Source organism: Cyprinodon variegatus, unplaced genomic scaffold, assembly GCF_000732505.1.
Source record: "Cyprinodon variegatus isolate N-32 unplaced genomic scaffold, C_variegatus-1.0 Scaffold10, whole genome shotgun sequence".
Lineage (NCBI taxonomy): Eukaryota > Metazoa > Chordata > Actinopteri > Cyprinodontiformes > Cyprinodontidae > Cyprinodon > Cyprinodon variegatus.
Window position 1 is genome coordinate 2,263,308 of NW_015150463.1, and position 15,472 is coordinate 2,278,779.

At 37.4% G+C, this 15,472-nt stretch overlaps 1 protein-coding gene across 2 annotated transcripts in view; it reads left to right on the forward strand.

Annotated features, from left to right (window-relative positions):
• Positions 1-3,098: 3,098 nt before the first annotated feature.
• The window catches only part of LOC107087841 (centromere protein F-like), a 33,570-nt gene continuing 21,196 nt past the window's right edge, over positions 3,099-15,472 (forward strand). Inside the window, exons 1-6 of one of the 2 annotated variants that reach the window (XM_015379631.1) lie at positions 3,099-3,321; positions 8,954-9,131; positions 10,642-10,838; positions 11,671-11,774; positions 12,067-12,125; positions 14,589-14,844. In XM_015379631.1, coding sequence (XP_015235117.1) covers positions 8,970-9,131; positions 10,642-10,838; positions 11,671-11,774; positions 12,067-12,125; positions 14,589-14,844 — 778 coding nt within the window. In that variant the 5' untranslated portion in view covers positions 3,099-3,321; positions 8,954-8,969. The remainder of the gene's footprint in view (positions 3,322-8,953; positions 9,132-10,641; positions 10,839-11,670; positions 11,775-12,066; positions 12,126-14,588; positions 14,845-15,472) is intronic. The other variant, XM_015379640.1, reaches the window with a different exon arrangement.

The following is a 15,472-nucleotide window of genomic DNA, read 5'->3' on the forward strand; positions in this document are numbered from 1 at the left end:
CCTGCAGGGAGAGCTGGTTGCGTCAGTGTGACTGATGGAAACCATTTTACATAACAGCACGGGGCTGATGTCTAACTGATCCTTTTTATTTAGGAAAACTTCCTTTTTTCTTCATATATTCCTGATTTAATTCCTTCTTCTTCCATCATCAGACAAGCCTTTATGTGTGGTTAATTAGGAAGCTGTTTTCAACTATTGACATGACATGACAGTTGAAATGTTCTGTTAAGTCTTGAGCAAACCATTGAAAAAGAAACATCTGAGATTGTTTCTGAATCGGCTAACAGCAATTCTGCATCATTACTACTCTGTTCTTACATATCATCTTAGTGGGATGACATAACAATCACCTGCATATACTCAGCAGTCTGTCTCAATGTGTGTAAGGAACATCAGACCGGTTCCTGGGTTTCCACACCACTCAGCACTGAGCCACTAAATCCCAGATTACATTCAAATCCACAGAGTACCTGGAAGAATGACTGCTTGTTGTGACTGCAATAATCTAATCACTACTCTACTCTCAGTCCTGATATGTAACACTAGAAGAGATAGCTTGCAAATAGTACTCAGTGCAGCTTTTGAATGTATTCAGCAATATATATTCTTCACTGTTGTCTTTGGGCTTTTTCAGTAAAGACATTTCATAAAGTGTTGCTTTGTGGACATAATCATACACTGCAAAGTGTCATTACAACTGCCTCAAAGTCCAGGAAATATCTTATGTATCTTTCCTGAAACCATTATAGTCTCGGTTTGTTTTGTTTTTTTCTAGAGGTCATCATTGCATAGAGAGTGTTCCTGACTCTCAGATTTAGCCCTTATATTTCTCTATATATTTGGGGGACTTTATTTACACACAGCTTTTTTTAATTTACTTTTTTTATGGATGAACATATTTTGATCTCTACAATGAAAAAAAAAACGACCTAGAAATAAGTAAAAATGTCTTAAATTAAGTGTATTTAGCCTTAATTTGAGTAGGTAATTAAGATGACTTCCAATGGAATTCGTATTTTTACTCTTAAAATAATATAATTATTATGCATGTTGATTAAGACAATGGAATTGTTTTTTTCATATCTTAAATGTAAATTGTGTTGTTCCATTGGCAAAGTGTCCAACTTGCCTTATTTATTTAAGAACAAATGCAGGTATTTTAGGAAAAAAATACTTATTTAGATTTAAATTTTTTCCAGTGTGTTTTTGTTTTATTTTAAAATGGTGGGAATTTCATGTTAATTAAAATGTTGGCAGTATATATGTTCTAAAAAAATACTGACAGAATTTTTATTTATGAACTTCACTAGAGAAGGCTTCAGATCAATGGATACTACAAAGCAAACTAAGCTGAGGTTTGTTTAAAGGAGTTTCATATAAGGAGGCCTCTTTAGCTCTCTATTATAATGAAAATAAAGAGCAAATTAATAAATTACAAAACAACTACAATATCGAATGATGATGCTTTAATTTCTCAGTTTTTCAAGTAAAGTTAAAATGTATTTAAGAGAGCAGAAAGACATCAAGGAGGAATTTTCAGACAGCTGCTTGCAAACTCATACACAGCATTTTTCAAGCCTCAAAATGTCAGCATCTGCAGCTTAGATTATGGTTCTGATTTACTTCTTGTCTCTTCCATTTTATTTATTTCCATGTTCTGTTATTTTTGCTACTTTTAGTGTTGTTATTTTTCTTTTTTTTAAACTCTATTAGTCATTCTTTTGCTGTTTTGATACAGGTTTTGTTAATGTTGTTTTGCCAACTTTTCTCTCTCTGTGTAATTTGTCTTTCAGGCAGACCAATCATTAACTAGTCAACTCTGTTCACCTGTGTTTCTCCTTTATCTGAGCGTATGCCCTGTTCTATTTAAGTTGTCACCCTGCAGTTAGAATTTATTTGGTTCTCTGCTTTGTCTCCTGTATCCATGCCTTAAGTCTGTTCTGTTGTAAATCTTTTATTTAAATAATCGACACACCTTACCTGCTTCCTAAAGTCTGTCTTCACTGTCCTCCTGAACAACAACCAATGACACAAAGTATGACGTCCAGAAGTCTAGTCAAACATATCATTCAAACACATTGTGCTGCAACCTTGTTTCAAAATATCTAACCTGATACCTCACAGTATTTATGTAGCAGATGTGAGGTATTATGTATTCCTTCAGAACTGATACATTTATATTCCAACAGAACATTTCAAATACTGGACGCTGCAACAAATTGGGTATTAAAACCTTTCCTAACATCTTGCAGTGGTTTCTGAATTTGTTGTGTTTATTAATAAAATTGCACCTGAGAGCAAAACAACTGATCAATAGTTCATTCCTTGAGCAGTTTAAGACTGTCTCACATGGGGCATATTTATGCTGCATTTACAGAAGTCAGTTTGGCCGGACAGGATGGAGACCTTAAGGATGTGAAGCTTACTCTGTTGTCAATTGTACATTACAAAAACATTTTGTGTTTATTCATTTAAATCATTTATTTTGTTATGAGGATCTGTGGAGTCGTTTTTTTCTCTCTCTTTTTTTTTCTTTCTGACCTTTTTCTGCTGTACATAAACTAGAATTTAGTTGCTCTGTCCAAATGTATGTTTTAAATAATTTGTTAATTTATTTGAATGAATGACACTGTTTAAATTAGAACCAAGTTCTGTCATTTTCAAATCTGTATTTCTATTTAAAACATCTAAAATTCATAGAAGCATAGGAGTGGAATAAAGCAGAACATAATAGAATATAACAGAATAGAATAGCAATAGAATTGCTGCCATTTTTATCACTTGTAGGAAATTTTGCTGTTGTTGGTTAGTAAACTAATCCGTATACTAGACAGTTATAACTATTCAGCATGTTTAAATAAAACTAACGATATGGGAAACGCTAGAACGTGTATTAAAAAAACAGTAATAGAGAATATATTCTCTAGAAATTATAACGTTTGATATTTAAGTAACTAAACAGATAAACATGCAGGTTTGTTTTCGTTCTTAGGTGCAAGTGACATAATTTCGTCGCTAGAGGTCCTCCGAGAGTCAACCCGCCACGAGGACTTTTCCCAAAACATTCCCCTGCTACGTCACCAACCCCCTCCTGCCTCGTGCCGCCCTGGGTTCTGTTGAGTTATCAGTTGGACAGATCCCGCGGCATCTTTTACGTCATAGAAAAACTGTCAACGGTCCACCCGCGTCTTTGTCTCCTTTTTAAAGTTGTCTCTTTTTATTTCTTTACTCCCCTGGACGCTGATGTTGAGCTGTACGACCGCTGACACAGCCTGACTCCCCCCGGATGACCGCGCTCTTTGTGAGGCTCTGAAGTGAATGGTGAGTAGCCTCAGTGCGGAGTTAGCTTCTAGCATCACTGTTGGGTTCAGCCGTTGACCAGTGATGGACCGAACTAAAAACTGATAGAAAAGCGACTCTTCGCTTTGCTTTAGCCAAGTCTGCGGCTGGGTTACAGAACCTGTTTATAGAGGAAAATAAACTTCTATTTGTTGATGTCTATAGTTTTATTCAAGCTGTTTGACTGGGCAGCCCGGGTTATCTCAGGCCGCCGCTGGGGGTTCTGGATGCTTGCCTCCTTTATTTATGATGTGCTTTAATAACTTTTAAAATCTGTCACGTCCACAGCATAGTATCCATCCATTTGTTACGTCATTTAGTCACGTGATTGTGATGAACCTGTTGAGGAAACCTGCAGAACACAAATTTCCCAACTTATGGGTGAAATAGACAGTGTAAAGTAGAACCAAAAACATGTGAACATGTACTGAAAATATGTACTGAACATTTTAATCTTGCATCTTTGATTCTTTCTGTGATCAAACTAATTCTGGGAAAGTTTGAAGCATTCATCTAATAGTTCAATGTAAGTATACTATCACTATAGAAGGCTTATGATATTCCAATTTATTTATGAAATCAACCTCTATAGCCGTCAGTGTGGTTTTCAGAAAAAAGTGTACCTTAATATCGACATTCATAGATGAATGGATTGTTCATAATTCATTTCCAAACTGTGCACAAAAAAAGCTAATTTTGACAATTTATCAGTGAGATATAAAACCTAGGTATGTATGGCGCTATTTTTAGATAACCATCTATCCATCCATTTTCTTACACGCTTAATAACAAGCAGGGTCAAGAGGGGTGCTGGTGCCTATCTCCAGCTGTCTCCAGGCAAGAGGCAAGATACACCCTGGACAGGTCGCCAGTCCATTACAGGGCAACACAGAGACAAACAACCAAATAACACACACACACACACCTAAGGAGAATCTAGAGAAGATAATTAACCTAACAGTCATGTTTTTGGACTGTGGGAGGAAGCCGGAGTACCTGGTGAGAACTCACACATGCTCAGGGAGAACACACATGCTCACACTCACACATGCTCAGGGAGAACATGCAAACTCCATGCAGGCTCAGGAATTGAACCGGGAACCTTCTTGTTGCAAGGCAGCAGTGCTACCCACTGCGCCACTGAGCAGCCTTTTTAGTTGACCTTTTTGTCAAACGATGGACATCATAATAGTTCAACATGCAGGAAGACAATGACACACATTCTAAAAGCTGGCCACTGACAATAGACCTGGGCTCTGTGGGGGGGAGCAGGGCAAAAGTGAGGCTCAAAAACGCAGCACAGTCAGAGAGCTCTGAATTTGAGGTCAGTAGAAAAAGCGTTGCCTAACACTGTTATGAAGAGCTGAAACTTATTCTCACTGTTAAGTTCCAACATCCTCTCAGGACTCATTGAGACTCATTAAGTCATTACATCAGTTTCTGTGGATTAAACACCCTTTTTATTGTTTTATTTACAGTTGTGTTAGAAAGACATTCTTCTTAAAGTGAAAAATTGTGGGTTTTGTAATTATGCACCTAGGGATTGTTGTTTCATCCCTTCTCCGTCCGTATCACGGTGTGTTTATGTTTTAATTTAACATTGATAAGATTTGGTTCTAGTACTGATCAGGCCTTACGTTGCTCCTTCTAGACCATCTTTTATTTCATCTAAAAATCAGTTGTTATATGATCTACTTAGAATAGAATAGAACTTTATTGATCTCACAATAGAGAAATTCACTTGTGACATCGGCTCTTGCAAACAACAGGAGGTGCACGAAGGGCGAAGGAGGAAAAGGTGCATGAAATATATACAGTGCACCCAGATATATACATTGGATAGTAAAAAATAAAGGAGACTTAGTCACTTAGATATACAGTATCTTATGTAAAGTAAAGTGGTGGCAGATAAAGTGTGTTTTTTGGTTTGTTAAATAGATAAAATGTTATTGCAGTGTTATTACACCAGGTTATAAGAATAAGCTAAATAGAGCTAAATTTAGTCAGTAATTTAATACACCATAAGCAGCTCAATAAGTAAAATCCTGCGTTTATTAACAACCAACGTTTGCATCCATATTGCGCTGTTTGTGCTTGTTTCAAGAGTGGAAGGGGACTCATGTGCTGGTTGTTTGGCATGTGACTATGAAGGAGATGCAGCACAGGATTGGGGGATGTTTAACTGAAGCTTGGAAGCAATGCAAACAATTTGGTTATTTTTCACAGTGTAGTAAACTATATATAATTTTATGTACTGTATATATCACCATTTGTTTTCTGAGCTCCTACAGGCATCATTACTTTAAGATCAGCATTATTCTACTAAAATAATAACTTAGATCATCTGTTAGCAATAAACTTGTGAATTGCAAAATTCAGGAATAGCTTAAAAAGGATAACATGGAATTAATCTTTCATAATATATTGATGTAATTTGATTCTTAATCATTTAATGGATGTTTTGATGTGGATCAATGCTTTGTTATTAAATTATTAAACCAAAGTAAATCTAAACCTACTTAGAAGGGTGGATATTATTTATTAGGTGTAATATAACCACATTTTTTGGAGTTTTCTTGTCAAATCTAATGAACCACTAATATGCTAAAACCTCAGTCTTTCATCTCTATAATTGCAGCTGTGGTTTATCTTTTTCAACCTCACTTGGTTTTTTTAGAACCTCAACAACATGTAATAAACCCGTCCAATGTGATATGTGATCTCTCATCTAATCCCTGTCCCTGATTGCATAAGTATTGTGGGGATCTCAATGCACCAGGTGCAACAATGGACTTAAGCTCAGGACTGTTTCTGAGCTGAAGCAATGAGCTGATGAGAGAAAGAAAAGTAATCAGAACAAAGCAAAAGTATAAGAGCAAATGTTCTGGCTTTAAGATGCAGCTACATACTTTGTTTATTACCTTAACCATGAATGGAGCATTGATGGTAATGTGCAAAAGCTTAATTATTCATAAACAAAATTAAAATAATGTTTTAACGAGCTCCATGTTCTTAGTTAAGCAAGTGTGATTATGTGTTTTGAATTGATTAGGGGCAGGATTGGCATTCTTGTTGTTGTTCACTCTTCAACTTTTTTTTTTGTTGCCTACCCTCTGTCAGTTCGTAAGTGTAGAGAAGCAGATAAACGCTCACTGAGCTTTGACACAAACTGAGTGCAGTTATAACGTTGATAATAAGCCCTGAGGCTGGATTACATGTCAAAACTGAACTTCGCTGACTATCAGTCTTGCTTTTCTCCATTCCAGGTCTCACTTTCATCATTCTTTACTTTCATCTATATGTGCTGCTTACCTAAATGCACAGACGATTAGTACACTAAATTCACTGGAAGCTTGAAGAAAAGGTTTTATGTGAAAGTACTACTGTTCATGCCAAAGTGTGGGACAGAGGGGATTTATTTTCATCTGTCATAACAGCTGGAGCAGTTTGTGTAGGAAAACATTGAGTCACAGCTGAACAGTTGTGACAACCAGTATCTCCCTGAGGAAGCGAAGCCTTAGCAACAAAAGACAAACCCTGATTTACGGGAGTAATATGCACCTGATTTATTTTTTACCAGCCTTCCTCTTTGTTTTAGTATCACAACTTTTTTCCTCAGACAAATGATGATTGGGATAGCTCTATAATTGTGGTTTCCAAGCTTTTGGCCGCATGGGCCAAATTAGCTTTGTTCAAAGAAGATTTTTTTGTTCTTCTTTCAATTGAAAATACTTGTATATTTTCATAATTTATGTTATTAAAAATATCAGCATAAATTTGAATTAGAGCTGTATAATAAATCGTGATTGAATTAATCATCATTTAATTCAGTAATCGATTAATTGTTACCTGAAGTATATCAGTTAATAATAACTGAACTTTATTGATCTCACATTGGAGAAATTTACCTCTGCATTTAACCTATCACCTTGGGGAGGAGTGGGCTGCTATTGTGCGGCGCCCGGGGAGCAGTGTGGGGTTAAGGTTCCTGCTCAGAGACCCAGAGTGGCAGTCTGTGGGAGTGGGGCTCGAACTCAGAACCTCAGGATTCCAAGTCTATGCCCTAACCACTAGGCTGCCACTCCCCTTATAGAGACTCTAAAACATGCCTTTAGCTGACAGAGTTACCCATTTAGAGCAGTAAATATTCCAAAATAGAAAAAAAAAAAATTATATAAACCTTTTGTATTTAAAACCTTTAAACCTTTTGTCAGTATGATCTATCCAGAACTCCACAAGTGGAAAAGTTTTAGCCAAAATCTGTAAAGAAATCTGCTATCTGATTTATTAATTGATTAATTAGAAAATAATCAACAGATTAATCATTTAGCAAATTAGTCATTAGTTGCAGCCCTAATTTAAATACACAATATTTTAGTGAGACAAACAAATGCGTCAGGTTTTTGCAGGAAATCCATCTGTAAGTTATTGCAGACTAAGATTCGTGCGTCTTGTTATTCAGATTTTCATCCTCAAATGCATATTTCTTGACAAGAGTTGATTGACGTGGGTTCAGAAACATGGCAGAAACAAAACAGCATTTTTTGAAAAAAGTCTGAAAAAGATTAATGTTGAAAATGCTGAGAATATTAAACATAACAATAATATTTTTCATTAAAGATCTGGATGTTTTTAGTTCCATTTCGCGTTTCACGCCAAAGGTGCATTGCACAAGTTTAAAAGTTGATTTATTTTTCTTTCCCATACATTGAATAATAAAAATATAATATTAATTAGATATTAAAAGTTAATTATTTACTTATCTTTTATTTATATTTCCCTGAGATGTAACTTAAGCTTTTATTTGCTGCAGTTGCCTCTATAGGCTCCATTAGTCACTTCATTAGAGAGTGATTCGGACCCAATTTTTCTATTATTCTACACTACCGTTTTGCGTCTCTGCTGCCATTGAGAGAGAGAACTACTGTAAAAAGATCAAAAAAGACCAGCCACAGGTGCACCTCAAACGTTATCATAGACTTTACACAAGAGGAAGAAAATAACATTTTTCTAGTGTGGCATGAAAGGCCAAGTTGGAGTCTGACTAGCGATGGGATAAGATCAGAGTAAATATTGGGGCAGTTTTCAAGGGAACTCAGCTCTGCCCTGGGCAGGAAAAAAAATACTGTAGTTGGGCTTGTTTTTTCTAAAATACTTATCAAAAATATTATCAGTATTGTGAACAAAAGACCTGTGTAGTCACAATGGCAGACAGCAGGTCTTTCCTCTTCTCCTACACATCTGGATAGTGCTGGTGTCATCTTAACTTATCACCAAAGGGGGCAAACTTCTTCAAAAACTTTGGATTATGTGCTATGCTTCTTAAAATGAAAGCACATTAAAGAGGAAACATGACTAGAATAAAATAAAAAACACTTCAAAAGCTCCTAAAAAATAAATAAATAAATTGATGCCCAACTGTTACACCAATGCTGAATTCAGGTTTAGGGCCATGCAAAGCCCTTTGGAGGTCCACATATAGCCCAAGTCCCACGCTTCGGACAACCCTTCTCGGAAAGTGTGTTTTCTAACTAATGTTAATATTTCTTTCTTGGAGGCCAAAGGGTTCCTGGGTGTGTTTGTAATAATATCGTTTCTCCTGCCATCCTGTCAGGCCCAGACGGACAGAGATGAGCTGGGCTGAGGAGGACTGGACTGTGGGCCTCTCGGGGAGGGTCCTTCAAAAAGTAAAGGAGCTGCAGGTCCTTAAGGATCGACTGTCCAGAGAGAACAAACAGAAACAGCTGCAGCTGGACAACACTCATACCAGCCTTGAAAAACAAACAGCCAAGGTAAACACAGATGTGCTTATGTATAGTTCTCATTTACAGACTGCATTTTCCTAGGAAAATAATCAGTTTGATCTGTAACATATTAGTAAAGTAATGCATGCGGCATTAGATGAGTGTTTGTTGAACAGAAAAAATGGGATCTTATCCCTCCCTTCCCTCCTATTACTTTTTAAAAACTATTAAAAATAGAAAGCTGGCTCCTTGGTTTAATGCAGAGCTGCGCACTGTAAAGCAAAATGCTAGGAAACGGTAGAGAAAATCGTGCTGGAGGAGAATAAGAATAATCCTAGCTTTCTTTTTAATACGGTTGCCAAACTCACTCAGAGCCATAGCTCTGTTGAACCGTCCATCCCACCTGCTCTTAGCAGTAATGATTTTATGGGATTCTTTATAAATAAGATTGATCTCATTAACGATAAGCTCATTAGCACTCCTCTATCTATGATTGATTTATCTCTGGATGGTGAAGCAGCATCTGAGGTAGCCATAGAATTTGAACTGCTCTGACCCAGTTGAACTTTCAGAGTTTGCAAAACTATTGTCTTCATCTAAGCCTTCAACTTGTATGTTAGACCCAGTTCCAACCAGGTTATCTAAGGAAGTATTCCCTTTGATCTCATCCTTCATTTTAGATGTGATTAATCTCTCCCTGTTACAGGGATATGTACTAAAGGCTTTTAAGGTAATTCAACCTTTACTTAGGACACTGTCTCTTGACCCAGATGACTTGGTCAGTTATAGACCTATATCCAATCTTCCTTTCTTATCTAAAATTCTTAAGAAAGTAGTTCGACCACTTACACCATAATGAACTTATTGAAGAGTTTCAGTCTGGCTTTAGAGGTCATTATAGCACTGAAACAGCTCTGGTGAAAATCACTAATGAAATTCTGATGGCCTCAGATAATGGACTTGTATCTGTACTTGTCCTGTTAGATCTCAGTGCTGCATTTGATACAGTTAATCTTAATATTCTTTTAGAAAGACTTGAATATTTTTGTAGGAATTGAAGGAACAGCAGTAGACTATCAGCTGTGCTGCTGCCATCAACACCTTTGTTTATAGATGTTGGAGATTGGCCTTTTTTTCAGTTTAGTCCTGTTTCTCTGTCTATGACTGGCTGGATGTGCTCTGTTTGTCCTCTGATATGGGAGCTGGCTCGGAGCTCGTCTGCCTGGCTGTGTGTTTCCTGGACGGGGCCGCCTTCTTTCTGTCTCTCCTTCTTTCTGTATCTCACACTCACATTAAGCCTGGTTCTGCTGGAGATTTCTTCCTGTTAAAAGACAGTTTTTCCTCTCCACTGTCACTACAAGCATGTTTAGTGTGAGGGATTGTATTTGAGTCAATGAGTCGATGCAATGAACTGGTTCTCCTTAGATAAAAAAACTTTGAATCAGTTTGGTTGTATGATCTGGTTGTACTGTAAAGTGGCTTGAGATGATGTGTTATAAATTGGCACTAAATAAATAAACTGAATTGAATTGAATATTCTCCCTCTTTTTTGCCCAAGTATGAGGAGGTCCGTGGGGAGCTGCATTTTGTACAGAGAGAGCTTCAAAGTGTTCGGGAAGATGCTGAGGCAGCCGTGACCAGCAAGGAGCGTTTGACCCAGGAACTTCACACAAAGCAGGCCCAAGTATGCTCTTTGGAGGGGCAGCTAGATGCTGCTCGTAACCATAACAACCAGCTGAGCCAAGAAATCAAAAGGTCAGTCTGAGTGGACTGCATGGTTACATTGATATTCCCTTAATGTTTAGCATGTTTATATTGTTTATGTTGTCATTAAAAACAGAGTAAAGTCAAGATAGACAGTAAGACTACAGTAACTCTGTCTTTTAAACCCGAAAAGTGTGGCCCGCTTTTTTATTTTTACTTGTCATATAAATGCCTTTTGAAACAATAACAGCTGCATTTTTTTCACTTTCTCCATGTCAGGCAAGCTCTTTTGCTTTCATCTGATCAAATCATTTTCCTCATGTTGGCTTTGTTCCCTACGTAGCTTTTAGCTGACTGAAACCAGACTTCTTCTAACAACCACTTTCTTCCTCTTACCTCTCTGTAAAGGCCAGATAGGTGGATTGAAGGACTAATAATTATCTTGTTAATTAACATAGTCTCCTTGCTCCGGTGGCTCTCTGCAGCTCCTGCAGAGCTACCACAGGCCTCCGCTGATTCTTTTGTCACTGCTATTCCCAAGCTTAGCAATTTAGGTCAACAGCCTTGTATTGCTAGTTTTGTGGTAGTGCTGGCCAATGCAGTGACATCTGTGGTTGTAATGTAACTTAATGTAAAAGTTTGAAGCAGTTTCAAGCAATGTATATTTCACTGTCTGTACTGGCGGGTTTTGCCTTCAGATGAAGATTTATGATATCAGAAATAAATTAATATCTTTAGTACTTTGTTTTTTAATTCAGTAGAACATTTTTCATTAGGATCCTTTGCTTTGTTTTTTTTTTGTTTTGTTTTGTTTTGTTTCATCCCTGTGGGTTCTTCTGTTTTCCTGCATTCTGTTTCACCACCGTCCGTCTCTCGGTGGCAGGTTGGAAGCTGAGTTGGAAAAACTGCAGAACAGCAGCAGGCTCTCAGACACCGCTCTGTTTTCCACACCCTGTTGGAGTGCATCCTCACCCTGGGAACACAATGGTACAGTGCTTGAAATTTATGGCTCCTTTGTTTGCTCTATTTAGTGATTCCTGTCGATTTTCCTTTCAACTCATGCTCTGTATGATTTATTCATTTTAATAGTAAAACCACAGAGATTCCCAGATGAGCAGAGATTATAAATAAAGTCCTTCAGCCTTCCCACCCCGTTACTCTCTGGGGGCTGCTGTGTTTATCTTTCCACTGTTTGGTTACTCGCAGCTGTTCCTGCTCTACTTTGTCAATATGTTTTAGGCTCTAACTTCAGCCATCATGTTCTGTTTTTGCCCTACAGGGAGCAGACAGGAAGATAGATCGGGGCAGCGGGATGAAGGACAGAGACATAATATCAGAGTAAGTACCAGCTTGTTCTTCCACTGAGCTTTCTTCAAATCCTGAACTCCTGTGGAGCTTAGCTCGTCTCACTGGGAGGATTTGGCTCTTCTCATATCAGACAACCAGAACTTCAATCCCTCTTTGTTTATCTTTATTTCCGATCTCATCTTTAAATTACAGACTTAGTGCACTAATCAGCTCTATTCCCCCCATGTGGTCCAGATGGGTTTGTCTTTAGTACAGCTTGACCTGCTGTGGCTATTCAAACAGAGTAGCATAGCATTATCTGTGGTCTTACAGCTGACTGTGAAGCAGGTTCTAGCACAGCCATTTTCAGCAAGTTGCAACCAAAGAAAAGCAGTGTCTGATATTTAAAATGACAATCTCAAAGTGTCATAGCTGCTCCAACAGGACTGCAAAAGCTGTTTGAGATGCGTCACTTTAGGATCGGATAGAGAAGATAAATTCAATGCAGCCTGTTTCCAGTGTTTGTATGATCCTCAGAAGAAAAAGGAGCAACCAGAACATCACATAGTAATTCAGAAATGTAAAGTTATCACATTGGCTCTGTTAATATATAAAAATTAAATATCCATATTATTGTGACATGTACATAAAGGGATGTCAAGTTAGTTGATTTATTTACTGAGAATCATCTGCTACGCGGAACCACAATAACTTATATAAGGAGGAGAGTTTTGGCAAGATGAGCTGGAGAGGCTCTGCAGAATCCAAACAGTGCTCCTCATGAAGATTTAAAAATAGCAATATGTTTTGGATTTCTGAATGAATTATTGTTATGGAGAATCTGTCCTATTAGCTCTGATCTGAGCATCAACCATGGCAGCAAACAGGCGTATCTTCAACTTTTATAACTGGTCTCTGATTGTAGCTGATATTAGGACTGATAAATTATCTGTAGCGACATTGTGTTGCTTTCTTGGCAAAACTTTATAAAAATGTATTGATGAAGGGACATTAGGAATATATATATTTCTACTAAGTTCTTTAATTTATTATTGGACTAATTACTATTTAGCTCATTTGACTGTGGTTATGCTCTGGGAGGATTTAGGATTTAAGATGCAGCTGAATTAGGGATGCAGTTAAAGAAAAAAATTTGAAGTTGATTGATCTTATTAATGGACTAAAATAAGCAGCCATTTTCCTAAAAATCTTACTTTTCTCCTGCATTAAACTGAACTTTACATACGTTAAATTAAATAGATAGCACATTATCATATTTTAACAATTTTTGTTCAAGCTGTATTACATTACGACTGAACAAACAAAAGATGTTTTCTTACACAGTATTAAAATTGTTTAAAAGAAACAAAACATTAGGTCACTGAATAAAAGAGCTGATTTAAGATTTCAATGTACAGAGTTCTCATTAAAAGATAATGTATGTCGCTTTTACACACTGTGAGATTGTTTGCACATTCATTATTCATGAAGGGGACTATTTTTGATATAGGGCGTTTTTGTGTATGTAAAAACCTGGCTCTATAAATTGCATCAACACAGAAGTGTCCTCAATCTACCGTGCTTTTTGTTAGCATTGTCATGATGTTACAAAGTTCAGACCCAAATGCAGAAAACCGAACAGAGAGACCAGGGAAAAGTTTTTACGGGTTTTATTGAAGAAGTAAAACAGAGAGAGAAGTGTTGCTCTGAACACTGCTCAACTGGAACTGTATAGTGAGGGGAAGACACAGCGGTTAGTTCAGGCTCAGTGGGAATTTGACTTATGAACTTGGAAAAGAGGATTTGGTTGCCGACTAACGTTTCGGGGAGAAGTTGTAGAATCCGTGACTCCTGTCTGTGTGCCGTGGTTCCAGTGTTTGTCTGATTCGGTGGAGGGCGGAACAGGGTTTGCTTCATTATCTCCATTGGCAGTGAGTTTATCTGCTTCACAGATAAAGTCACTTATTGTCATAGGTTGTGAATCATTTAGTAGTGAATGGTGATTGTACACACAATGAATTTAAAATCATGCCAAATATTAATAAAGCCAGATGGCATGTATGGTGGTATAGTCCCACAAAATAGCAAATATATCTCCCAGTTTAGGAAGGGAAGGAGATAAAAGGCAGATGAAGAGACTCTCTGTAGTTTTATTGATTAAGATAAGTAGGTGTCTGCTTACTGTGTTTATCAGTGAATAATACTTCAATTTACTGCTGGTATAATAAAATAAACGAAATGATAAAAGCATGTTATTTCCTAGCCGAAATCATTTTCATATTTATTTCATGGTGCATTTTTTCACAGCAGAAATCTATTTGATTTTTCGGGAAAGAATTTTATCTGGATGTCCAAACTTAAATCTGAATGAATTATTCTATTTTCAAAAGTTATTGAAAATGTAAAAAAAAATCCAAGTTTTTTTGTTTCTTTAAAGAAATTAATTCCTCAATTAGTTCAGTTATTCCTCAATGCCTTGTTTTCTTTTATCTTTCCAATCTAAATTCTCTTCAGCAGCGGCTCCAGTTTTCAGACACCGCAACTTCTTCGCTGCCTCGACAGCAGACCAGTACACCGCTCCGCCACCCATCTGACCAGTCAGATATCTTTTCCACACCCTCGGCTGTGTTTCCATGGGAACGAGATGACAATAGACCTGCATCCAGGAGACGACCTGTGTCGTCCCCCCAGATACCGAGCCCTGAGGTTGTGGCACAAAGTCTGGCGGAGCGGAGTTTCGAACAGAAGTTCCACAAGACGGAAACAGGCGGTAAGTAAGAGTGTTCACCAGCCATAGCTGTTTAGCTGATACATCCAGCTCAGATTATCGTATTTATCCTGAAGAAAGATTAAAAAGTACCCTGGATTACTACAAAGATTAGATTACACCAAATTCTTCTTCTTCCACTTATCGTTAACATGTATAATCCTAAACTTTCAGACAGCATGCATTGGATTTGGATTAGATTTAGAGTTTCATGTAAACAGATCTGTCCAAACAGGTTTTTAGGTGCTGTTTAAATTAGCTGGCATGTATGTCTTATACTGAGTCCGCATGACTCCACCAAAAAATGTTGCATAAATAAATAAATTGTGTAGAAATTTCTGCCTCAGCCAGACATTCCTCCCTATCCCTAAAAGCAGCTTCATCAGACATTCACAAACACTCTGGACATCTCCTTATAGCTGCTGACTCTGGACTCCTCTCCATCCTCATTCTTCTTGATCTCAGTGCAGCCTTTGATACCATTTCTCATCCCATTCTCCTCAATAGATTATCCTCTCTTGGCATCTCTCACACCCCTCTTGACTGGTTCCGCTCATATCTCTCCGACCGCACTCAGTTTATTCAGCTCAAATCTTTCACTTCGCACCCTTCCCCTGTCACTTCTGGTGTT